The sequence below is a fragment of the Melospiza melodia genome, chromosome 1 (genome assembly GCF_035770615.1).
Source record: "Melospiza melodia melodia isolate bMelMel2 chromosome 1, bMelMel2.pri, whole genome shotgun sequence".
In the NCBI taxonomy this organism is placed as follows: domain Eukaryota; kingdom Metazoa; phylum Chordata; class Aves; order Passeriformes; family Passerellidae; genus Melospiza; species Melospiza melodia.
Genome location: NC_086194.1, coordinates 88,253,786 through 88,278,547, shown reverse-complemented (window position 1 = coordinate 88,278,547; position 24,762 = coordinate 88,253,786). Strand labels below are relative to the sequence as shown.

Genomic DNA, 24,762 nt, shown 5'->3' with positions numbered 1-24,762 from the left:
ATCTAATGAGACTTACATTTGTGCAGCCTTTTTGTTTTGGTAAGACAGTTAACCGTCCTCCCTGGGGTGCCTAATTGCTTATCATGAACTAATCAGTCCCCTGGGTATATGAAGGGATGAAACACTGCCAAGATAGAGCCTGTGACTTCCCCAGAGGTGTGATAACCCTCCCAATTACCCCACCCTTCAGGGAGCTTGCTTACTGCTGTTTTAAAGACCTTGTTACATCAGAAATTGTCCAGGTTTGGAGATTTTAGGAAGTTTAAAGGGTGTATTTACTGAGACTCTTTTGAACCTGTAAGCTCTCATATTTTTTTATGTCAAATTTATATTGAATATTGTTTCAAGTTTGGTGTGAAAACACTGAACATGTTTCTGCTTATGAAAGTGCCTACCTTTATAGCCCCCATGGCATGCCAGACCCTAAGAGATAAGGAAAGGGCCAGTTTCTGCCTTCAGCTCTTACTAGATAGGGATGGCAAAATCTTCTAGCTTCAGAAACCCCATTTGAAGTTCACACGAAGAAATGAATGAAACAAATCTGGTGGTAATTCTCTTCTAATTTTTGGTAGAATGATAGTTGCATATTACTGTGTGTGAAATGAGTGGGTAGATTAGGAAAAGTTTTTACCTTACAGTAAAAAATAATTCATTTAACTAGTGGTTTTGCTTGCATTCTCCTTTCAGTTTCCTGTTTTAACTCATTCATAATACATGCTTGTCTGCTGTACAGGTTGAGGTAGCTACTGATTGCCTGAATTCTTCTCTTGTATCTTTTTGTATTGAATGGTTGAGTTCCATGAGACATAGAAAACTTGCTACAAAACAATAGTGTTTGAACTGGAAGTGGAAAACAGCTCCTGCTATTTAGCATCTGAGTGAAAATATGAGTTCTCGTGTTGAGGTTTCTTTGTCATTTACTTTTGCCCTGAATGAACACGATTTTTGTGTGAAATTTGGAGGATTGAATCTGTCAGTTGGGTAGAAATAACAGTTTGTTCCTTGGAAGAGTTATAACGTAATCAATTAATAATATCAGGATTTCTTAAAATTTTGTGGTTCTTTTAAAATACTTCAAGGTTTTCTTTACTTCTGGTTGTATATTCTAAGTGGCCTTAGCAAGATCGATGTAAATAAAAATATTGTTGTAGTGTATACTGGCTTAAAACTTTAAAGGAAGGCAATTTCATGCTTAGAATTAAAAGAAGGTGGCTGTGTGGGGGTGTATGTTTATATGCCTGAGAAAATGTAAATGTGGAAGCATCACTCCTCAAAAGAAGTGTGACTTTCAGTATCATAGGTCTGATGATGATACTTCAGTGTTGCTTTGCTATATGTGCATATTTGAAAGTGATTAGTCAAGTTTCCACTGGCAGACTCTTGCTGTCCTCCTGCAGAAATCGGGGTGGGTGCAGAGGCCACTTGATCACTTTTGTTGCTGTTTGTTCATTTTTCTCTGTGTGCAACTACCACTTTACCCAGAATTGAATTGAACCTATATGTAGTTCATACGAGCTTGTTTCAGGCTAATACTTTTGTTAAATATTTATCAATGGAGTCAGAAGAATGAAATTAATTTCCCTTTTCATATGTGAATTGTTTCAAGAATTGTCTGTATCATCTGTTTCATGGAAGAGTGTGAAGCACTAGCAGTAGAATTGGATTTTTGGAAGGAGAGGGTGGTTTTGGACTAGCAGCAGACGTTTTTGGCTGGAGGAATAGCAACTTGAAACTTCACTTACTGAAGAAACCTGTTCACAATTTTGTCTGTTCTTTTTTTTTTCCCCAGCGTTCCTGAAATAAACTTCCTGCAATTCTTTGCAGTGTGCAGGTGTCCAGACTCCCCTTTACTCATGGTCGCCTGTGAAACCCGTCAGGCAACTGAAGGCTGTACCTAAAATTCTGCTGGCAGTGCAGCACACTGCAGGGGCCTTGATATAGTTACGGTGGACACCTTGCGCCGCAGCCACAGCTGTAGCATCCCCTCGTAGTCCGAACAACTGAGTATTGCTGTCCAGGAGTCTGCACGTGTGGAGGACTGCCTGGAGTAGAAAGAGGAAAGCTGCAGAGATTGTGAGCTGCTGCTTGATCCGTGTGGCTCTTGTGCCGAGGAACATCAAAACTTTGCTGGATGGATCCGACAGCTCGTTGCAAAGTAGAGGGTCAGTCCTGCTGCTTATTTGCAGTTATTAACCTTAGTGGATTTTAATTTTTTTTTTTATTTCCTTTGGTTTTATGTTTTTCTCTGTATGCCTAAGAGGATTGCGGCCTTGCAACCAGAATGCTCATGTTCAGGAAACTTAAAGCTGTTCCTACTGAAGGGCTTTGAAGATCAGCAGGCATTTCCTCCAGGGTTTACAGCATTGTTGGAGGAAACATTCCTTGCAGAAGTCTTCAGGCCTATCTGCCCGACTTTGGTCATTTCTTACCTCACCAGCACGTGGATTATGCTGTTTGCAGACTGTCTAAGCTGCACGATGACCTTCATGGATTCCTCATGAGCTTTTACAAGGCCAGGCCAGTGTACTTTGTGAAATCCTTTAGAAATGCCTGCTAGGCTTTTAAAGTCCCAGAGCATTGACCATAGTACAAGGAACTCGGGAGGTCAGCAGCTGGATGTGGTTGTGGATGAAGGGGGATTTGCATGTGTGTGTGTGTGCAGTTCTTGTTTTGAAAAGACATATTTTTTCAGATCAGATAGGGATATATTGTTCCTGAGAAGGCTTCTTGTACTCTCTGATAAAGCTGAGTGACTTCTGAATTCCATAAGAAATTGATGAACAAGATCCCTATGCCCTTTTTTTCATGTGTGTTGCACATTCATTTTGATGAACAGATGCTGTTTCATTTTGTCAGTGTGCTGGAAGCACCTCCCACAGGTTATTTGCACTGCATCTACTTCAAAATAGAAAGAAAACTCATACTGAAGAGTACCACTGGCAAGTAGCTCTGCTGTTTAAAATTTGTTAAGTGGCTTTCCTGTGTGAATCTCAACTTGGAGAGTCTTGCCAGCACTATCTATTGCTGTAATTAATTTACCTAACTAAACCAAGAAAGAAACCTTGTATTTCAGAATTTAGAGCTCTGTAAACAAGCCCAAAGGCTACTGGCCAGCGGGTGTAAGCCCATGGGTGTGCTCACAAAACTTGTGGCACCTTGTTCATAGGTGGTGGGAGAGAGCTATTTTTCTGAAGGCTGGATTTCTCCCTCACCTGCACAGAGCAATAAACCTCAGTCTGAGTGATCTTTGGTGCTTTAGCATCTGTGGCAAATACATATCTAGAATAACCCCCTGTAAAATTAAAACCTCTAGTTTGTATCTTTTAATTCTGGCTCTCGGTATCAGGATAATGTCAGCTGATGGTTGTCTGTGCTTAATATCACATGGAGATTATGTAGCTGGTTTCTATCTGTTCCTGGTCCTTAGCACAGTGTAGGAGTTGGTTTGCTTGAGATCTGCTTGTGCCTCTTATGGTGGGGGGCAGATGTTGGCTTTGGCTTGTGGTCCTGCAGAGTCTGCTTGGTGTGGAGATACAATCTCAGAAGGAGTGCTACCAGTTATCTTGCTCATGAAAAGCTGGGTAGGCCCTTGGGATATTTCAGCTGGAGGCTGACATTACAAGTGCCTCCTAGCATGGGTGGGAGAGGGAGGGCTGTGCAGAATGCTTCTCTTTGCTCCAGCATCTCTCTCTCTCTCCTCCCTGTGGGCTGTGCTTTCCCCTCTGACAAGCTCAAGCTAAAACTCCCTAATTTAAAAATGTGTTTCAGGGGAAGGGGGTAGGGATAGGATTTGTGTTTCTGAACTTTTAAAATTACCTTGGTTATAGGTTGTTGTTGTTGCTGTTGTTACTTGGAGGATGTGATAGGAGGAATAGTTTCTGTGCTGACCAGAAACAGAATACAGGAAGATATGATGTTAACAAGGTGGGGGAGAAAAGGAGGTGTTTGTTTAGAAAAAGCCTAGTCACTAAAGCCTGTGGGGCAGAGGAACCCTGCTGATAACACAGATGAAACGGTCTGCCTCTTTCCTAACTTAAGAGGAGTGGAGCTTTGTAATAAATGGCTGCCATGTGGCAGCTGTCTCCCAGCTTCGTGAGCCTGGCAGTAGTTAATCCTGTCAGCAAGTCATGCTCCCTGGAAAAGAGCAGTGAGAAGAGCTTCGAACTCTTGAATCATTCTATCTTCAAAATATTTGCATGTTGAGTCTGCTTAAAACAAGTTTGGTAATTTGATGTAGGTTTCCATCTTTAAGTAACATTAAAGTGCAGCTGTGTTGGCTTTTAAATAAAATGTTAAAAACATGCTGAGATACTGCAATTTTTTTCTCTCTTTTAAAGGGTCATTTTAGTTTTAGAAGGTATATTTTCCAGAGTACAAAATGTACTGGGTAGAGAGGGGACACTGTGTTGCTATCCCCGTATGTTAAAAAATTACAGGTTGAGCATTTGAGATCATGGTTTTCTGAAAGCTTGAGGCTTTAAAATTAATCTGTTCACTTCAGTTTGCTTTTTGTATTTTGCTGAGCATGTAATGTGTTTATCCTTTTTCCAAAAATCAAAAAACTAGAATTTTTACTTTAAAAATTTGAGATTTTGTGCAGTAATGTAGCACCATCAGATTTTACAGGCTCATGATAAAATCTTGGTGGTTCACAACACTACCACCAGGAAATGGGTTTAAATCTCTGTAATTTCTACTTTTTCTTTTCTCATTTTGCTGTGTTATCTTGTGAAGCACAAAATGTTTTGGCAAGCTGCCTGGTACAGTGCTCCAAGCAGAGAGTGTGCTGGCATCTCCTGCAAAGACAGTGTGGCTGGGCTGCAAAGGATGAGTTGGGAGCTCTGCAAGAAGCAAACTGATGCTTTTCCCCTTGGGCTTGCCTGTGTTTGCTAGCATATGGATGCAGTTAGAGTGGTGAAACACCATGTGGGACATAGCTACTCCAAGAGGAGTTTTTTCCTGGTCTCTAGCTTATCCTATTTTCAGAATGATTTTTGTAAAATTGCCTCTGCATTCAGTTCCTCTGTGAAACTCTTCAAATACTTATCTTGGAGGAAGAGAATTGCAACCAGAGCAGCGCACAAGAAGCAGGGCACTAGCACAGGAGATTTTCTATGTCTTCCTCAGTGTGATTCATCCTGCCTCTGTAATCCCTGCTGAACCCGTCCTGCACACACACCGTGGCTCTGGCTATAAGTGAAGAGCAAGTGTGAGGGGGTCAAATGTTTGCTTGTTTCTCCCTCCCGAGATTTGCTTTAAACCTTCACTTGGAGTGCTGGCTCTGAAGCTGCCCTTGGCTGAGCTGCTGGCCATCAGGGTGAGGGACCGAGATGGGGACAGGGACAGGCTCTCCCTCCCTCCCTCCCTCCCCTCCGGCCTCCCTCCCTCCCTCCCTCCCGGCCTCCCTCCCCAACAGCTGCAGGCACCAATTGCCAGGGAGCAGCCCGGCCGCATGGTTTCGTGGCTTTCTTCCTCTCCTTACTAATGTGCCTGCTTGTTTCCGTGATGCTGAGCAGAGGAACAACCAGACGGATTGTCTCCTCTCGGGGTGGGTGCCCAGGCATCTGCACAGCCAGTTGGTGTGGCACAGGAGCCCCTGTTTTTTCAGTGACACCAGGGGCTATTGATGGCAGGCTGGGGCTGTGCTGCTGCTGCTGCACAGATGCTTGCTCTTGGCCCACCTTAAAAGGACAAGATATCCTGTGGTTTAGGCTGGCCATATATTGTCGGGGATGTCAGCATCTCCGTCACAGCTACCCAGCTGAGCTCAGTCCCGCTTCGCCCGCCCTGCGTGCCTGCAGCCTCTCCTCAGGCAGAGAGAGGGGTGCTGTGACTCGGAGTATTTAAAGGGGGGGGGGGGTTCTCTTTTCCTCTCTGTCACTCAGAAGTGCTTTCCATCTGACTCTCCCTAGTGCAGTGCATCTAGCTCACCCATTGGGCTCTCAGACAAGTATCTCATTTCCTCAGCACAGTACTTGCTTAGGCACACAGGTGATGGGACATTAACCTATAGCTCCCTCCATGTCCCTTCCAGGATTTTAGATCAAGTGGGTTTGTCAGGGTAGCATGAAAAGGAAGAAATCCCCCAAGCAACAAACTCACAAAGCTACATTTTGATTGTTTCCTCATTTTGCCATCCCCTCTTGCTTGTCTGAGATGGCAGCAGCAGCAGGCAATGAGGTTTTGTCTCCCAGGGCTGTGCTTCCCTAGGATTGCTCCCCTCAGACAGGTGCATCTCCCTTTCCTCGACCTTTTGGGCATGGGCACAGGCCACGGTGGGGTTGCCCACTTGTCCTTGCTTCAACTTCCCCCTGCCCTTCTGCTCTCTTGCCTCGCCCTGGGCTCCTTCAGGGTGTGTGGGCAGTGGTTTTGGCAGGCAATGTGATGCCACTTGCCTGACCTGTCCTGCCTTTGCAAGACACTTCCATCCCGCCTTCAGGGCCCACTCCCTCCAGTCCCTGGCTCTGCTTTGGAGTCCCACCCTCTCCCACACCATCTTCCAAGGCTGTCCCCTTGCCTAGTGGGATGTAAGCCAGCCCTGGCCCGAGTGAAGGATGCAGCAGCCGGACTAGGGAAGATTGGTAGTGTGGGGAGGGACCCCAGGCCATGTCCCAAGGAGTGTTGCCCTGCTACAGCCAGTGCCAGCTCACGGGAGACTCAAAGGGACTTTCTCGTGTCGCCACTTCAGCTAAGGCAAATAAACTGGAGTTAAAGCCAAGACACACATTGACTTCCTGGAACTCTGCGAGCCGTCCGCACAGCTGTCCCCACTCCCTGAACACATGCAAAGCAGAGCTTATAAGGACAGACAGTATTGCTTTTGTGTCCTTCCTCAGCCAGTGGGGAGGGCGCAGGGGAGGGGATGTGCTGGGTGAAGCCCAAGGCCTGTCTTGTTCCGTGTTCCCCCTACATTGCCATGATTCCCAGTGCCTGGGGGAAGCCAGACTCCCTTCCCACTGGCCTCCTCACAGCTGTGCAGGCAGGCAAGGATGAGGATGGAGGAGTGTTTGCAGTTGTCAACATGGGAAGGGAAGGAATGGATGGATGTCTGCTTAGAGCCACTTCTTTTGCTCTCCTGTGGCCCTGACTTTTTTTGTTGCCTAAATGTGGGGTTCATGGTCCCAGGCTTATTAAGCTGTCTTTAAATCTCAGTATCCTTTTTGCTTGAGCAAACTCTTGAAGCTAGATGCAGTTTTGTGACAAAGGCTTCCTGGAGGGCCAGGTACTCACCAATACATTGATACAAACAGCAGAAATGAGGAGCAGCTCACAGATCTGTCTTTGGTCAGGGGAAAGAGTGCTAAGATATTAGAAAAGTCTCAAAATTCATCAGCTGCTGATCCTAAGTGCAGCCATAGGTTATTGCAGTTCTTGCAGTGCTGTGTGTTCTGTGTGGCACTGTTGTCCCCAAAGAGAGCAGTGCTGGTCAGGAACTCGGTGCAGGTTCAGATCAAACTCTGTGAGGTGATTACCAAGTGTGCTGGGCTTTCCTGTTGGGAGCCAGGGGGCCGTCAGGTTTCGCTTTCGCTTCGCTCTTGGTACAGGAGCAGCGTTTGCCTGAGTTCTCTTTTCTGGCCTAGCACAACCACAGGCTCCTGTGTGAGGGCTGTTCCTACAGCACGCAGCGCTTGCAAAAGGTGCAGACATGGCTTCAAGTTAGCAAATGGAGCACAGGGCCAAAAGAATGGGCATGAATTCATTTTGTATTAAGGCTGCCTGGTAGCTGTATGCATTGCTGCAAACCAGTTGGACCATAAAGGTGAATTTTACCCAGGAAACCCCTGCTTTGCCAGTATAGTGTCTCATTGTTATATTAGTACAAGTTCCTTGTTTCCAGTGTATTGCACCAATGTAATGCCAGAGTATCGTGGTGATTCAGTGTTGTTCACTAGAGGCATTAGCTAAGTTCAAAATCTGCTATACTTTTTGGAGAGAAGCTTCTGGTCATCTGAGCCAAAGTCCTGAGGAGCATTACTAGTCCATAAGTCACCAAAAAGGGATTTTCAAAAGCTACATAAGAACTACATATATCCCATCGTGCTTGCAAGGAAATAAAGCAGGAGGAGTAAATATGTTTGAATATTTAAAATTTAGCCTAACTGTTAGGTGTTATAGCAACAGCATGCAAAATAGTCTGGAAATAGTCTGGGATCATCTTGTTCTTGTTTAGCGCTTCTTCCCCTGTCCCGCTCCCACCAGAAGATCATCCAGAACTCAGTTTTAAGGCATGTCCATGAGCATGTGGTTCACTTGTTTATTCCATGTCTGGGTGTATCTGTCTGTGTACAAGTTAGACGTATGGATGTTGTAGACTCACATGGTTATTTCAAGAGGCAAAGTATTGTACCTGCACTAACACAGGTAAAATGATTGTTTCACTAACAGCTCAGAGTTTATAGAAAGACTCTGTCTTCTTTGATGCTCAGAGAGTACACTTCAATACATGTTACTCCTTTTGGTTGTTGGTTTTGGGTTTTTTTGTAGAGGAAAATGTTACTTACAGGAGCAAGTTCAAAAGCTTTGGGGTAACACTCTTAGTTTTTACTGTTAAGTGAAAGAGCAGCCCCCAGATATTCTGGTGCCACTCTCTTCCTTTCTGTGCTTGTCTTCCTTTTCCCATGGGCTGCCCTGTAGTGGTGCTCCAGCAGTGGTGACGGTGAGGTGACGCTCCCAGTGTAATTTTCTACTGCTGGGGGTGCAGAGTCAGCACCAGCACTTTAGTAGCAAGGGCAGAGTTGGTATTAAAAAAGGTCAGTTGGGAAAACTTTGTTCATTTGGTTTTCCTTTGCCTTGAGGCAGTGCTTTGAATAGTGTTAGCTCTTTTTTCTTCCCACACGATGCCTTTTCACCCTTTTTCCTTCCTACCAGCTTTGACCGAAAGTTATGTTCAAAAGGTAGAGTGGGTGATAGCGCGCATCACTTTTGGGGTGGGAGTGACCATTTGTGCTTGGCAGCGTTTGTGCTCTGGGAGTGAAATCCTCTCCTCTGGTGGAAGCTTAGTAGGAGACCAGTGCATCAGAAGCAGTTTGGAGTGCAGTGTTGCGATTCCTAGGTATTATAATCTCAAGGGTAAACAGTAAACTTTGTTTATTCAAATGCGATATATCTCTCTTTGAAGTTCTGTTCTTGTCTAAATTTGTATACTAGCAGGTCTGGCCTTCATTTAAATGATCCTTGGGGTTTTTTCATGCCACTTAGAACAAAAAACAGTGGGAAAGCCTTGACTAAGCTAATAGTGTTGCTAAGATGGAAATGGTGAAGAAGGCTCAGGATTCCTGTTTGGACCTCATGGGAAAAAGTGGTTTGAAATGCATGGCAGGGGGGGCTGCACATTGCTAAACCTGTCATTTCTTTTCCCTGTTTCTTCTCCCCCACTGTGTTCTTTACTAAATACTACATTAATGAAACCAATAAAACTATTTGGCCAAGAGTGTTAATTTTTCCCTGGCCCAATTAGTGCATGGCTTCTACTTTTAACATTAATGTGGATTTTTTTCGGAAGGCAGAACAATAAGCAGCTTTGTGCTGTGTGTACCAGGTTTTCCCCCTTCTTGCCTGCATTGTGCGTTTCTTCCTATCTATTCCAAAGGGAGAGCTCATGTGCACAGACAGTGGAGCAATCTGGAACAGAGACTTGTACCAGCTCCCAGGGGCCAGGACGTGCTGCTCTGTGCTTGTGTAGCTGCCTCTCAGTTGCAAGTCAAGTGACTGTGACTCTGAAGACTCATCATTTTTTCTCCTTTCTTCTTCCTTCTCCTGTGGCCTGTGTTCTCCTTTTTGCTTCATGCGTGATGCTCTTCGCCAGAAGGCGAGACAGCTGTAGCTGTTTAGAGTTGTCTTAAAACAAACAAACAAAAAACCCCAAATAAATACACATAAGCAAAGCGGGGGGAGTAACTGTTGATCGGTTCAGCTTTAACATACAGTGGAGTCACACTTTATCCCAGAGGAGGAAATAGGTCTAGCAAGTGTCTTCCTGTACAGACTGAATGGGAAGCAACAAGGTGGTGGATTTTTTTTTTTTTTTTGTAAGCTCTGCTTTTGCAGTTTCTCTGCCATTAGCTGGCTGTGTGGGGCATCAGGGGCCAACCACTGTCAGAAGCAGGAGCTGTAGGCCCTTCAGGGCTCTCTGTGGGATGGAAGTTGCCCCAGTTTCAAGTTGTCAGCAACCTCATCAAGTGGAAGGAACACGTTCCAGCAGAAAAGACAGGTCTCTTGGTGTGGCTGTGCAGAGAGGGCTGCATTGTCTTGTTTGGTCCTGTCCCCCCTACCATTTGTCAGCACTCTTGCTTAGTCACTTGCTCTCTGCTTTTCCTCCTTTTCACACAGGATGAATGTGACACTGGGGGGTTTCTTCAAAGTAGAAGATGGCTTGAATGCTTGTGACCACTTCCCTGTTTCCTAGAGGCTTTGGTCCGATGTTGAATGTAACCTGAGGCTGCACTGTTTCTCAGCTTATTTCCTGTTTATCCTTTTTCCTGGAGGTCTTTGTTTTCTTTTGGGGAGAGGGAGGAAGGAGGCTCTGTCAGCACAACCTCCACGCCGGGGCATTTGGTGTGAGCTGGGAGAGTTTACAGTCCTGAAGGCAGTATGGCATAGAGAGAAATCTCTCAGTGTGTTCCTGCCTGAAGGCACTCTGCCACGGGTTTTCCCACAGGAAGGAGTGATTTGGCCCAGCATTCTTATTGTTTCTATATCCTATTGCAAATAGAAAGTTATGCTTCTGAAATTGGTGTGTGCTGCTCATGCAGTTGTCTTTGTTTCAGTGGTGCATTTTTGTTTCATGCAGGAGAGTGGAAAATACATACGTAGATTAAAGCATGCAGAGCAGTTCAGTTGCAATCTCTAAACTCCTTTAGAAATTGGAAATTTTTAATATGCAGAAAATGGTTTTAAGGGCAAGATCTCTGACTACATATATTTGCTTGCCTTTGGAGGAAAATATTTGGGTTCAGAAAAGAAGAATGTTGGCTCAGAAACCATGAAAGGCTGTAATAGTATAATACGTAGTTTTCCTTGTGAAAAAAACAGAGAGCAAGGTAGCAGGTTTGTATGAAACAGTAGGTAGGGTTTTTTAATGTACATATATGCCTGCCTGTTCTGCAGGCTCTTTCTGGAAAGTGCATTTCCCATTTTTGATGTTGCTAAAAGCAACACTAGAAATTCTGACTGTAGTTCTCTGGGAAGCAACTAAGCTGTCTTTAAGTTACCTTGGCAAACACAGGAGTCTTCACAGTTACACAGTAGATTTTCTTCCAGGATGTATCAGTGGTGACATTAATATGCTAGGTATTGACTGAAGGAGGAATGAATATGTGTATTTTGGAAGGAATTGTGTATTTTGTTTGTTTAGGGGTTTTTTAAGGACTAAAACACTTACTTTTTTAACAGAAACACTTCAAAATAGTTCAAACTGGTCCTTATTTTTGGTAGTGCTAAGCTGGTGGAGCAAGCAGTTTTAGATTTAGGCCAGTCCTGAAAATAATTCTATTGCTTATTCTATTCAAAAGTAACTCAGCTACCATGTAAGTGATTGAAATAAGATGGGGCAGGGGGGAAAGAAATAATTATGTTGCTCTTGAATGAGATGGACCTTTTTTAAAGACAAACAAAATAACAGTAAAGCTACAGCAGTTACAACAGTTAAAACAAAGCCAGACAAATAAGTGGCTCCCATAATTACTGGAGGAAACACAGAAGGATGGGAGCTTGGCCTCACCTTGGAGCAAGAAATCCCTGTGTCACAGGGATCACTACTATTTTCTTAACAGAAAAGTACAAAAATAATTAGGGAGAAGTTATTTTGAGTTGTTCAGGTTAGTCTGTTTTTCTGCTTTTGAAGGTGCAGATGGAGGGCAGTGTTTGTTAAGAGGTTGATGTTTTCTTGAGCCTTACACTACCTGGGCTTAGTCAGGTCCCAGGTTTTGTCTCTAGACTGCATCTGTCTGCACTCCTTAGAAGGTTGGCAGCTAAAGATAGGAAGGTTGAATCCACTGCTGTGTCTGGCATGGTGTGAAATGAGGAACCACTTGGCACAAGGTGGGCCCTTTCTTTTTGCCTGCCTGTACTTGGGCACTCCAAATTGTTGGCAGTTGGGGTAACACAGTCATTGATTGTTTTCAATGATTGATGATGTTCAAACAGCATTTGAAAATGTGTTGCATGACTAATTTGCATGTTATCCTTGAGAATGTAATTTTTTTAAAGGAAGAAACCCTCTTAACTGTGGTTTGAAGGCAATTGTCTCTGTTCTCTTGATAAAAGGAAAACCTGTATTGGGCTTACTGGTTGTGATTTGTAAATCTGAGATTATGAAATGTCCATGGTGTGTTTGTTTTCATAATGAAATAACATTTTGCTTTTAAGGTTATAAAGGTTTATTTCTCTGTTAAAAACCTATCAGCAGTTTTCTAGATTACAAATAACTTTTTCCAGGGGCTATAGCCATGAGTGCTGTGGGCAGACAACTGTTTCTCATGTGTTGATCATTCTCCATCACTTCTAAAAATGATGTTTAACTGCCCTGTCATTCTCCAGAGAGAACAGGCACCCTTCCTTAAACCCCAATGATAGCATGATAAGTTTGTGGTTTCAGAAAGGGGTGTGGAAGAATTCTCTTGGTACATACAGTGGTTACTTACGTCTTCAGCTTGTGTGGGAACCTTGGGCAGTGGATGGGAGGAGTGTGCCAAATGGTCCCAGAAACCTCTGGAGTAATTTTACCACTGCTAGAAGGAAGAAGGTGGCCACCATGAATTCATGTATTGGAGTAAATGTTAGTCTTCCAAGGAGAGAGAAGGGGGCAGTGTATGTATGAAATTGAATCACCTAAATTCTCTAGGTGCAGAATATTCTTCCAACTTCTCAATCAAATGTCACTACTGTCAGTGATAGGCTAGCTTGCTCTCTCTTCCTCCATTTTTTGCTGCCTTAATGCTGCAGACCAGGCTGGTGGGGATTTCTTTATTTGCTCAGGTTTTGCCACTGGTGGAAGCAGCAGCATCTCCCAGCTCAGTGCCTGGGCACTCATGAGAGTGGCTGCTTGGCTGCACTGGCACTGCTGGAGTGCTTCTGTCATCAGACCTATCTGGTAGTCAGGGGAGCCCTCAAAATAAAGGGCAGTAGTCTTACTTTCCTAAAATGGCTTCCATAAAAGCTCACTCCCTTTCTCTTTTTGCCTTCTCCCTCATGTAGTGCTAGAGGGTGCTGCTGAAGAAGAGGCTGAAGAGCCAGACGCAACTGTACATGCTACACTAAGTGAGGAGACCAGCAACCCTGAAGAGAGCCACAGTCAATCAGGGGAGAAAGATGAAGGTAATTGGTTCAACTAGCTCTGTGACTCTATAAATTAGGGCATTGATTATGAATGTAGAAACATTTCTCACCCATCCATACACCTTGTTGTGTGAAGAGTGTAAAATACATCGAGCAGAAGCACTGGTGCATACATTTCTTTTCCCATCTCTAACTTTTATCTGTCTGAAAAGTATAAAATAGGTTGAACAGAAGCACGGGCACACAAATTCTCAGCTACCACTGCAGGCTTCCAAACAAAGATTTTCTTGGCTCACAGTAACTTGGCACCACATAACTTAGCCTCAAAAAACCACCTGTTTATAATCCTCAAACTTATGTTCCAAAGACAGTATTATGCAGAGATCAAATGTTCACAGACAAACGTGTTCCTCCTTGTTCACCCTCACATACTCTTCTATTGCAGTGACTTTCTCACAACACATTAAGATTCTGTGCTTTTCCACCAGAGGTGACAGAGCAGTAGAATTGCAGGGTCTTCCTGTTTCTTAGGGAAACTTCTTGTGGGGGAATGGAGTGTTTAATTTGAAAGCCTCTTCCTTTTCAAACCTGTAAAGAAGAAAATAGAAGGCCTTTCCTGTGTGTTTGACATGTCTGTATGTTAAGAAACCAGAGATGAGATTTTAGGTGTATTAGGCTGCTTACAGCATGTGATGGAGAAGTTTGAACCTCGACAGCTTTAGCTGTGACATTAGTCATGTATGTAACACATATTCTCCATGGACTAGTATGGCTTGGCATACCAAAATCACATATGTGCCATCTGTGGCAGTAAAGAGGCAATATGGGGGATGCAGGGTTTTGTTTTCATTGGATTCTTGCTACTTTAGCTTATTCTGTGTACAAAGCTGGCTTAAACCATGCTTAAAAGGGAACCCAGTACCCTACACTGTGTTACTAATGCCTTAATTGTGCAGTCCTGTTTAAAACACATACCTGCTTGAATGTTCTTGCCAGAGTGCAATTCATCAGTACTGCTCTACTAGTTCATGGTGATCACAAGATACCACAAATTTCACAGCAAGAGAGTATAAAGTAAATCACTCTATAAGCTCCATATTGAAGTAAGGTTGAAAAGGAAGAAAATGGGAATGTCCTATGAGGAAAAATGTTCACTTTGTCTTATGCATTCCATTATGAGAATATTGTCCTGTTACAAGAACTCCACTTATTATGGCCTGTTGCCTGTGCTCCGTGATGATCCAGCAGAGTGTGATGTGAGCTACAGGGAGCTGAAAATACTGTGGGTTGTTTGGGTTTTTTTTAAGATAGCCTAGGAACTCCTATGTGTGTTTTTGTTTTTAATTCCAGAGAAGCAGCTGGAAAGCTTAAACAGCTATAAGGTATCATCAAGTTCCCCAAACAGTTTGGACGGAGCAGACTTGTCCTCCATTGACGCCATGATGTCAGCAGTGATGAATGTGGGGAAGATTGCTGAAAACGGCGGGAATTCTCAAAATGTCAAATCCCCCTCAAAGTCTCCTGCACCAAATCGGATTGGCAGGAGGAACCAGGTACATAAACCCAAATGTAGGGAGGGCAAAGGGGAGACAAGCAGCTGCCTGGAAAGTGATAAGATGTAATTTATGTTTCTTTGACTGTTTGCCTTTTTTCCCCTCAGTGTTTTTTTCTTGCCCCTGCCATTGTTTCTCTCTGTATGTTTTCTGGCATCTCTCCAGACCATAACTTAGAAAACTGGGAATGGGAAGGGTCCACATGCTTGGACTGACAAATAAAAAATATTTGAGCATGAGCTCCAGTGCCATGCAATGTTGAGCTGGTCTAGCAGATGCCCTTAGCAGCAACAAAGTCACCTAAGAATTGCCATTTTGTCCTGCTGCATCTTTTCTCCAGGCTCTTGCATTCACATAATCTCATGAGGCGTGCAGCTGCCCCGTGGAAGGTTCAAGTAATTTATGGTTAAAGATGGTTCTGGAACAAAATATTCATCAGGATGCTCAGTTCATATGTGTAGTGTAAGGTCCCCTTAACTTCCTTGTTAATAAAAGCCTGAAGAGCTAGTGCAGAATGCCTTGTATGAATTTTACAGAGTAAATATATGTAGCTTTTATCAGTTTTTTTCCATTTACCCGTTGATGGCACCAGGTGGTAGCAATATTGATCTAAACAAGTGAAAGGAGAGTCGTATCAGTTAAGCTGTAGTTATTTATATCCATGTTTTTCTCCTGCTGAGCCAAGCTCCACCAAAGAAGGTGCTGTAGAATATCAAAAAAAAACCCAAATCCCTGTGGTCATTTGACTTTAGAGCTTGAGGTGAAGCACACAGACTTTGTAAATGAATCAAGATGTAACAGGGACCAGAAAGGTTGAGAGGCGTGACTCATGTGATGTTCCTATAGTAGTTTATTAATAGCTTGCTGAGTAGCTGCCCAGTTGACAGACTTATGACTTGTCTTGGATTTTTTAGCATGAAAGGAGTTAAAAGCCATTAGCTGTAAATGCACATCCGTAAATGAGGAATGGGCAGTATACAGACAGCTGTGTTTGTGGGATTCTATTGATTAGCACCTGGCTCTGAGGTGTATTTACAATGTTCTCACTTAGGGGCTGCTCTGGTTCCTTGATTTCATCATGTGAAGTGAGGCACTGGAGTCCAGACCAGTCTCAGGGCAGTGCTGATACACAGCTGTCCACTGGTACACCATGTGGTCTGGCTTCAGGGAAGTTTATTAGTGTTGGTGACCTTTATTCCACCTGGTATTTCGGTGGGCATCGAATCAAAGGAAGCTCTAGAGTAAATGTGACAGGATTAAGAGGGATTCTTACAGCATAAAAATAAACAAATACATTGAAAACATAGTAAATTGCCTATTTGGCTTTAGGCTGAAAGATTGTTAAAGCCAGAGGGGCAAATGGCTACATTACTGAGAAAATAGAAGTGAGATGTGAAATACTAAGTGGGTATCAATCTTGTTAGCAGGCTCTAATACAGCAAATTTCCACTTTCAGCTAGCAGAATGAAAGCACTGAATTGTTTTAGTGTGTAGCAATGCAGGGACCTCAGATTCTGGTCAGAATATGCCCCTTATTATAATTTCAAGGATAATAACAGCTGGTTTTCTGGATCTGACCGCTGTTTCCCACGAGTTGGCAGTGAAACATTTTGCCCTGAACCTTTGTCCCAAAGTCTATGGTTCTCTTTATAATGCTGACTTTATCTTGGCTGCCGTCTACCCATAGTCTAAAAAGCATGTTCTCACATCAACCTGCATATATTTTAACTTCTCATTTGCTTTGCTCTTGAAAATAAAAAATGTGACAGAGGTGTTTTTTGGGCTGGAGAAAAACAGACAGACTTAAAGCACAGCTCCAAAAGCATTTGCCATCAGTCGAATGCAGAGCAGTTGTGCCAGATTGACTTACTAAAGGGAGAGTAGCTGACAAATGAGCTGCTAATTTTATCTTTCAGTTCAAGAACTGTGTTTTCACCAACTTGGCTCTGGTGGGGTAGCTGAATGCTGTGTTTTAAATTGGTGAATGGGGGTACTCTTACAGTAGGGATGCTAATGTTTTTTGGTCTGGATTGGGTTAGTCAACGGATTTGCTTGAGCTGTGTTACGGTATGCAGCTTGTAGCCTGTCTGACCACTGGAGAAAGTTTGGATTCTAGTTAATAATAAACCCCAGATTCAATACTAATCAGCTCTGGCTGAGCTATAGTGTGTTTCTGATCTTTGCTTCAAGGTGAACTAGTAATTACTCTATCTTCTGTTAATTTGCTGCTTTGAAGAGAAGGCAGCCTGGAAAGCGGGCTTTGAAATCATCAAGTGCATCATGTAGAACTACAGCACTCGCCTAAAGAGGAGGGGGACAAAAAAACAGTAGTGGGTTGATAATTTTTCAGAAATAGCCTGGGGATTAAACATCATCTAAACTGTCAGCACGTATGCAGGGATTTTCCTCAAGGCACAGTGTGTTTGTGCCCTGTCTTGAGCCAGCTTTTAACAGGGTGCAGTATAATTGGAACTGAACATTACTCCACAGTCGGGTTGCATGTAGTAAAATTAAAGTTGTATTAGTAGGATGGAATGAATGTTTGTGAATGACACGTTTGTATATAAAAACTTGGGGGAGGGGCACTGAGATAATGCATTTTAATTTTGAGTGTTCAGACTTCATAATGTCAGCCTTTCTTGCTTTCTTTCTAATGTTTTGTAAGCGCTAGTACATTAGACCTTGGCCTGTATGTGTGGCCTACAGTGATTACCTTTGGGATGTAGAGGCTGAAATGTAGCTGGAAAAACATGTACAAGCAAAAGAATGGGGAGGAGTGGGAGAACCTAATCCTTTCATTTTAGAAACAAAGTCTCAAGACTTGTTTTCTTCAGAACAAATGGTCACAGCTCTTCATCCATGTCCACAGGTCACAGAAGTTATTGCAAAATTATTATGGCCCTGTTTTTGAAAACAAAACATAATATGGGTACTCTCTAGAATCGTTCCCCAAATCGTGCAGGAGGGAATATTGCTTTTAATGAGACATCAAAAAGAACTTTCTCTAACTCTGTGTCAGCATCTCACCATCCTAATGTGCCAGTGCATTTGTCACAGAGACTTGGGTTAGTCATTCACAATGTTCTTTGTGAGTGCTTGTGTCTGACAGCCTGGAAATGGTTGCTTCTGAGTTGATGACTTTGGAATATCACTGGGGAAAGAGAATTGTGTGGAGAGAGGAAATGCATAGACACACTCATACCCATCAGCTTGCAGCTAAAGAAGGGCTGAGAATGGGTTCTGCTTTTTGCTTGTCTTCAAGCTTTTACTAATGATACTTAACACAACCGCAAAGAACTTGAGTAGAAAATGTCACTTGGCATAAAAATTATGCTTTCCCACTGGTCATGCAGAGATGGTTTTTGTACTGTCTTGTCACTAGAGGTGTGCATCATTCTAATTGAAAACTGAGGTTTAATTTTGAGTGCCAAATCATCTTCCTTTTAATATACGGGCGTTGGTGCATAAGCCATGCCTGGCTTCTGGTGAGGTTGTGAAAATGCCCTTTACTTCATCCAGCAGCCATCCTTGAGGACAAATTGAGGCAAACAGCTTTGGTTCCTGCAAGAGTGTCATTTCATCCTTGGCTGGAAGAGTGGTGGCTTTGCTCTGTGTCTCAAGGGCATACTTAAATCAGGTTTAGCTCTCCGGGTCGGCTTCATTGTTTGTACTGTGGTTTGACCATCAACTCCTGATTCTCACCTGGGCAGAGAATGATGGGGTTCATAATGGGTTTTTTTGGAGTCACGTACACTCCTGCATTGTCACCTCTTTCTTGCTATGATCTCATCAGATCTTGCGAGCTTCAGAAGGGTGGGGCCTGGCTGGTGTGCCTGGATGGGATGCTTCCAGCAGAAACACAGGATGCTGAAGGAAATGGTGCTGATGATTCAGTAAATGCCACTCTTCCTTCTGAGTCAGCCATGGAGAGCATGCAGCCCCTACAAAAGGGCACCAAGATAGTGCTTTGCCATCAAGATGAGGTGGAAAATCTGAAGTTCTGACAACTTGTGCTATTAAAAATCTTCGGGAAAAATAATGATGTTTGCCCATGTATTCTGATGATGTTCCAGGAATTATTTTCTGGTCAGCTAAATTCCTCCTGGCAGTTCGAGCTCCTTGCAATTGCCTTCACTTCCTGTCCTAAATTACTACTGCTGAGTATCTGTGTGCTGTTAAAACAGCTGCTGTACTTCTGTGATAGTTGAAATGGCCCCTGTTTATAAATTCAGAAGTTTCTGAAACTTGCTTGAGGGATCTATCACTTGATAAGTGTATAAATGCCAGTTATTCTTTTAGCAGTGGCCTTTTGTACTTGGGATGGATTATGTTTTTCCATCCTCATCACTGACAGGTTTCTAGTCCTTTTACATTTATATCCCTTCTGATTGTTTTGTTCTCTTTTGTCCACAGGAAACAAAAGAAGAGAAGTCTTCCTATACTTGTCCCCTGTGTGAAAAGATTTGCACTACACAGCACCAGCTAACTATGCACATTCGTCAGGTATGCAGAGTACCAGCTCTTGGTTTCTTACTTTTATTAAGAGTGTTTCGTTTGCCAGGTTGCATTTTGCAGTGATGTCAAACAGTTCCATGTGCAAGCCAATGAAATGCTTCCATTGTTTCGCTTTTATTTTAGCCTTCTCTTGCATTTTCTTCAAAAAGCACACCTCACAAACCTAACCCTGAGGTGGATAATAGATAATATTCCTCCCTTCCTTGCCTGGCATTCCACCCCCCCTTCCCCCAGTGGCTCAAACAAGGATGTGTGTCCTGTTCTGCATTGCTTAAGGTATCCTAAGGATCCGGAAAACCACTTTCATCATGAGGCCTAAGTCCTGTTTTATTATCCTGTTGGAGTACAGATCTTTTTACTGGTCATGCAAATTAAGAAGCAGGAAGACATAATTTTTAAATCAACTCAGTGTAGAAGAGACTCTCAGTCTTTCACAGGATACAGCAGTTTTGAGAGGCTTTTTTTTTCTTTTTTTTTTTTTTTTGCTGGATAGTGCACTTTTTTGTCATCTACAGGCCTGTTCTTGCTCCTCCTGAAATATATGCATACTTAATAAGGAGGTTTGCCCTTTTCTCTAGCAGAAGGTTCTGCTTTGGATGCTAAGGTGTGGTTGATGACTGGCTTCACTAGATACTTATTACTTCAGTTTTTCCTCCTGTACTGCAGCTGTTACTTAATTTTTTTTTTCTTACTCTCCTGGTGTTTTTTGGGGATTTTTTTTGTATGTGAAGAAATCTTCAAGTCTCTGAATGCAAGTGAGAAAGAGTGGTACATACAGCACTGTAGCTATGGCCATTACTTGACCTTGTAATGCATTCTCATGGCCATAGAAGTCTGCATGTACACTCAGAAGCAGTTTAGTTTTGTTGTCTTGCTATGCAGTAAGTTAAAAATTAATATCTTTAAAGACAATTTGTTTTTAAGTGTCTATCTTCTGCTGTGAAGTTCATAATTCCATCCTCTTTCCTTACCACTCATACAGCCCCAAACCGCTGCACAGCTTAAAGTATCCCAAGGTTCCATTTGTCTGATGGGTTGTTGCTGAGTCCCTCTGTATCTTCTTTTGCTGCAGACCCAGCAGAAATGCTGCATTGCAGGCTGTATGGAAGAGCTACTTGTGCTGGTGCATTAAGGGGTTAAAGATGAGGGGGGAGGAGGGGGGGCTGTAGTTGAGGGAGGAGGGCTGGGGAGGAGAGGTATCTACAGGGCACACCCTCGTTTAAGGTGCTGTGCCAAGTAGCTCTTTAGAGCTGCTTAATTTAAGATGTTCTTGCTGATATTTTACTGGCACTTCAGAAGGGGCATTCAATGAAAAAAAAAATCATTGCTTTCTCCAGCATAACACTGACACTGGAGGGACAGACCATTCCTGCAGCATCTGTGGAAAGTCTCTGAGCTCAGCGAGCTCCCTTGATCGCCACATGCTGGTGCACTCAGGTGAAAGGCCTTATAAATGTTCAGTATGTGGACAGTCCTTCACCACCAATGGAAACATGCACAGGTGAGTGCTGACCGCGTCCCAGGAGTTTGGAAAGGATTACAGCATAGGGGGCTCTTTTGTTTCCTTGCAGCCACTAGCAAAGACACTTGGGCAAAGTGTCCTTAGCAAAGACCAAAGACACTTGGGCAGGAAATGTGGAGTATCTGTGACCTACAAATGTGGTATAACACACACTACAGCTACTAGGATGCTTAAGTAGTGGGAGGAAATCAGAATTGAGTAGTGGGAGGAAATAAGACTTGATAAAGATGTTCTAGCTTTCTTTAAGTATTATCAAGAGTTGTTATAGCTTTTTTTTTTTTTTTTTTAGTAATAGTAGTAATATGACAAATGGATAGTATGACAAATGGATTTTTCTCAGGGGATAAAAATATATAGCCAAGCTATATAGTAATTTCGAATTCCATAGCCTCAGAGTCATGGATTCAAGTGGTTGCATTGGAACATCTGGGGTTTTGTTGGTGTTATGTACCTAAGTATCCAAGTGCCACCAGGAAGATGCCTCTTTGGTGTTTTTATCTTGTTTCTAAATACATACATCAATATTTGTTTGCACTACATACTACTTATTGCACTATAGATCTGGCAAATTCTCTGCAGTCCAAATTTCCAAATGTAGTTTCCTTTGTAGGGATGTAGCAATATGTACACTTGTCAACTGGGGAAACAAAATGTTAAAGCACAGGGATTTTCCTTCCCCTCCCTCATCCCATGATTCAGTATTCATTTATTTGCATGGGTGGAACATCTCAGAACTGATTAGGACTTCATGGATTCCCACATGGCTTTAGTCTCCATTTCAAAGAGTTTACAACCTACAAAGAAACAGTAAGGCAAGCAGGGGAAAAGAATATTGCTTACAAGCAAAAGGGCAGGAGTGATGGTTACAGACTGTTTCTGTGTGGAAAGGAAGTCTTGTTTTCCTGGTTATTACTAATTATTTTCCAAGCAGTGTGTTATAGGTAGAATGAAAAGGTGATTTTGATGACAGTAGGAAAGATAACATAGTCCTGCACAATGGGAGCAATACCTACTTGCAGCATTACCTTTTCTGTATAGTTTTACTCCTGTTAACACTTGGGTGAAAAGAGAGGGAATGCAGTTTTGTGATTCCATATTTATTTAACTTCGAGTTGATTGGAACTGGGGAGAGTTAGCAAGATAGATAAAAAATGAGAAGGGGAGAACACAAAGAGATACTGGCCTTGGGCACTGAATAAATCACACATCTGACTCATCTGACCAGAGGTGTTGTGAGCCATGTTTGCCAGGTCGGGTCATTACTCTGCATGACGTGGGGAAGGCAGGGCCATGCGGAGTTGCAACTGATGCCACTGTCAGTATCCAAGAGTGACTTCCAGTGGTGGAACTCTGGGATGGTCAGTCATTTGTGTCTGGGTGGCTTGCTGAAGGACTGCTTGTGTGGTTTATTTGAGTTTTTGCTCACTAGGCATCTCTTAGGCTCTTCTAGAAGCAGGAAAGGGAGGCTTCACCTGAAACTTGACTCCAGGCCTATAAGAGATTGATGTAGTCACTTTTCCTTGTACAGGTTTCCCCATATAGAAATTCTTAGCATGCTTTTGTAGCAAATTTATAGCCAGAATTGCCAGACTCAGTGACTTGCCCAAAAGAAGTAGAAATCAGTACCTCCTGATGAGAAAATAGTTTGGTTTTAATTTTTTCTCTTAACAAGATGATGCCTGAAGTTACCAGCATGGCGTGTTGTATTTACTGACCCCACTTAGAAGGGCCTAAGTTCATGAAAGGAAAATCTTGATATGAAAAGTCTTTTTGTCTGATGGGTGCCTGTTGGTTCTGTTAGGCTCCTTCTTGTGCAGGGCTGCCCTGCAGCAGCAGAAGGCTGTTCCCGAGCTTGGTATCTCTGCAATGAGTGACCCCAGACTCATGACAAGCAAAATCCTGAGCAACTGAAACATGCTGGTTCTGCTACAGGAGAGTTGTGGTTGGCAGACTGTGCCTTCTGGTCTTTTTCAGTGAATAACCTTTTCTTGTTGCTATAACTGACTAATACTGGATCTTGTTGCTGAAGGAAGGCATGAATGTGCAAGTAGGCTGATGAGGATAAATGCAAAGTGAAATCAAATTTTTTATCTGATGCTATGACATACTCACAAGGAAGACGTTCATTTTGCCCACCAGTACCTCCTTCTGAAACAGGTATTTCTGGTCCAAGATGGTGTGAAGTAAATTTCTTTTTCAGGCATCTCAAACTTAGCTGTAGCATCATGTCCAGTGGACTGTCAGTGCTGTGGCTGAATCTGTCTCACATCTCATTCAAAACTGCTTCTGCCTCAGGATTCCAGAGCAAGGACCTGTTTGCCAGGTCCTGCCTCATGTGTAACTCCTGCAGGCCACCTCTGTGGTGGTGCCATGTCTGTTCTTCTGTACCAGCTAGATGATACTACAAGTCCATCTTTCTCCTCTTTTATTGTTCTCTATTTTTGTGCTACAGCATCTAAGTAGTGACAGATGTATATGTCCAAACCAGCAAAAAAAACAAGAAAAAAATTTCTCATGTGCCCCTGGTAGCCAGCAGGGTGTTATCCCTGGATCATTGCACAGCATGGGGTGAGAGAGGAGTTACAGGTCCAGCAGAAACTTGTGATGTGCTGGTAAAGAATTAGTGTAACTTGTGAAGATCCTGCAGGAGTTTCCCAGGATTTACTGCACTTACACCACATATGCTTGGTTCATAGGAGATGAGCAAGGGAGAAGTTGGTCCATTGGTATCTGAATGGTGGGAAAAATGTGTAGGCTTATGCCATGTCCATCCTCTTTTCTTTTTCCCCCTGCCATGTGCTGGCTCTTATTTAGTTGCCCATACTATTTTAAAATCCAGAGTTTTAAAGGGCCTTTTAGGGGAAAAAGTTCAATTGAATGGTTTTGTCCAGGGAAATACTGTGCCATGGGAGTACTTACTGCTGTTCCATCACAGAATGAAATTTCTGATCTTTCAGCCTCAAAGCAGCCACATCATTAGGCATTCAGCTGACTAGAGGAGGGAAGGAGACAAGTTTTGGTTGCTTTTTTGGGTTAGAAAATGATTACCTATGCTGTTATACTCTCAAGTGTTGACCATCTCCATCAAAAGTATTTTTTCACCACCTTCACTTTACCAAGGGAGAAAAAAAACTCCAGAGCTCTTACTTGATGCTCCTTTGCATTACAGTAAAACTACTGTGCAACAGGTGAACTTTTTGTAGTGTGAGTGAGAATGCTGTTTCCTGCACATCTCTTCCTTGAGTTACTCTAGCTGTGCTGGGGTGTTGCATGTACTCTTCACTTGTGAAATCGATGCTGGCTTTCCTGACTCCCACAATACGTGCAACACTTCATTTGTAAATGAGTCATAGCCTCTCATATGAAGTCCAATTTCTTTTTGTTGTGCTCTTTGGCTCCTCGTCAACAAGTTAAGTTGAATGGGCACAGCAGACTGGGGTGGAGTGGGAAGGTTCTCTTGTGCAATACTAATAAGAAAGAGAGGTTAAAACCTGCTTTCCTTTCTGACCAGTGTGACTCTTGGCCAGGATTTTCAACAGGGAACCTTGAGCCCAGGATATCTCAGAAAACACTCTTACTGGCTGCCAGGCTGTTCAGGAGTGTCCTGAGCCTTCTATGGGGACAGTCACATTTGGAGAGAGCAAAGGTCTCTGAAGAATGCTCAATGTCCCGAACAAAAAACTGCAAGTGGTGTCAGACTGTCTGCTGCCATATCAGTGCTGCTCCTACTGTTTGTGGAGGGTTGGTGCCATCTGATACAACAGCTGGAAGATTGTTAGTGCCTGGTATCAGCATCAGGAATTGCTCTGGAGAAGAAGATTTGGAGATGATGCTGAGTTTTTTAGACTTTTGTTTTTGACCAGTATTGAAAAGAGCAAGTCTTCTTGGAAATAGCAA

The 24,762-nt window shown here is 43.1% G+C and overlaps 1 protein-coding gene across 8 annotated transcripts in view; it reads left to right on the top strand.

Annotated features, from left to right (window-relative positions):
* RREB1 (ras responsive element binding protein 1) overlaps positions 1 to 24,762 on the top strand; it is a 122,501-nt gene that overhangs the window by 43,307 nt on the left and 54,432 nt on the right. For 3 of the 8 annotated variants that reach the window (XM_063161089.1, XM_063161080.1, XM_063161098.1), the window contains exons 2-6: positions 1,790 to 2,162; positions 13,195 to 13,314; positions 14,626 to 14,828; positions 19,242 to 19,331; positions 20,681 to 20,844. In XM_063161089.1, the coding sequence (XP_063017159.1) occupies positions 2,132 to 2,162; positions 13,195 to 13,314; positions 14,626 to 14,828; positions 19,242 to 19,331; positions 20,681 to 20,844 (608 nt within the window). In that variant the 5' untranslated portion in view covers positions 1,790 to 2,131. Of the gene's footprint in view, positions 1 to 1,789; positions 2,163 to 2,289; positions 2,605 to 13,194; positions 13,315 to 14,625; positions 14,829 to 19,241; positions 19,332 to 20,680; positions 20,845 to 24,762 lie in introns of those variants that run through there. The other 5 variants (XM_063161071.1, XM_063161105.1, XM_063161114.1 and 2 more) reach the window with 3 other exon arrangements.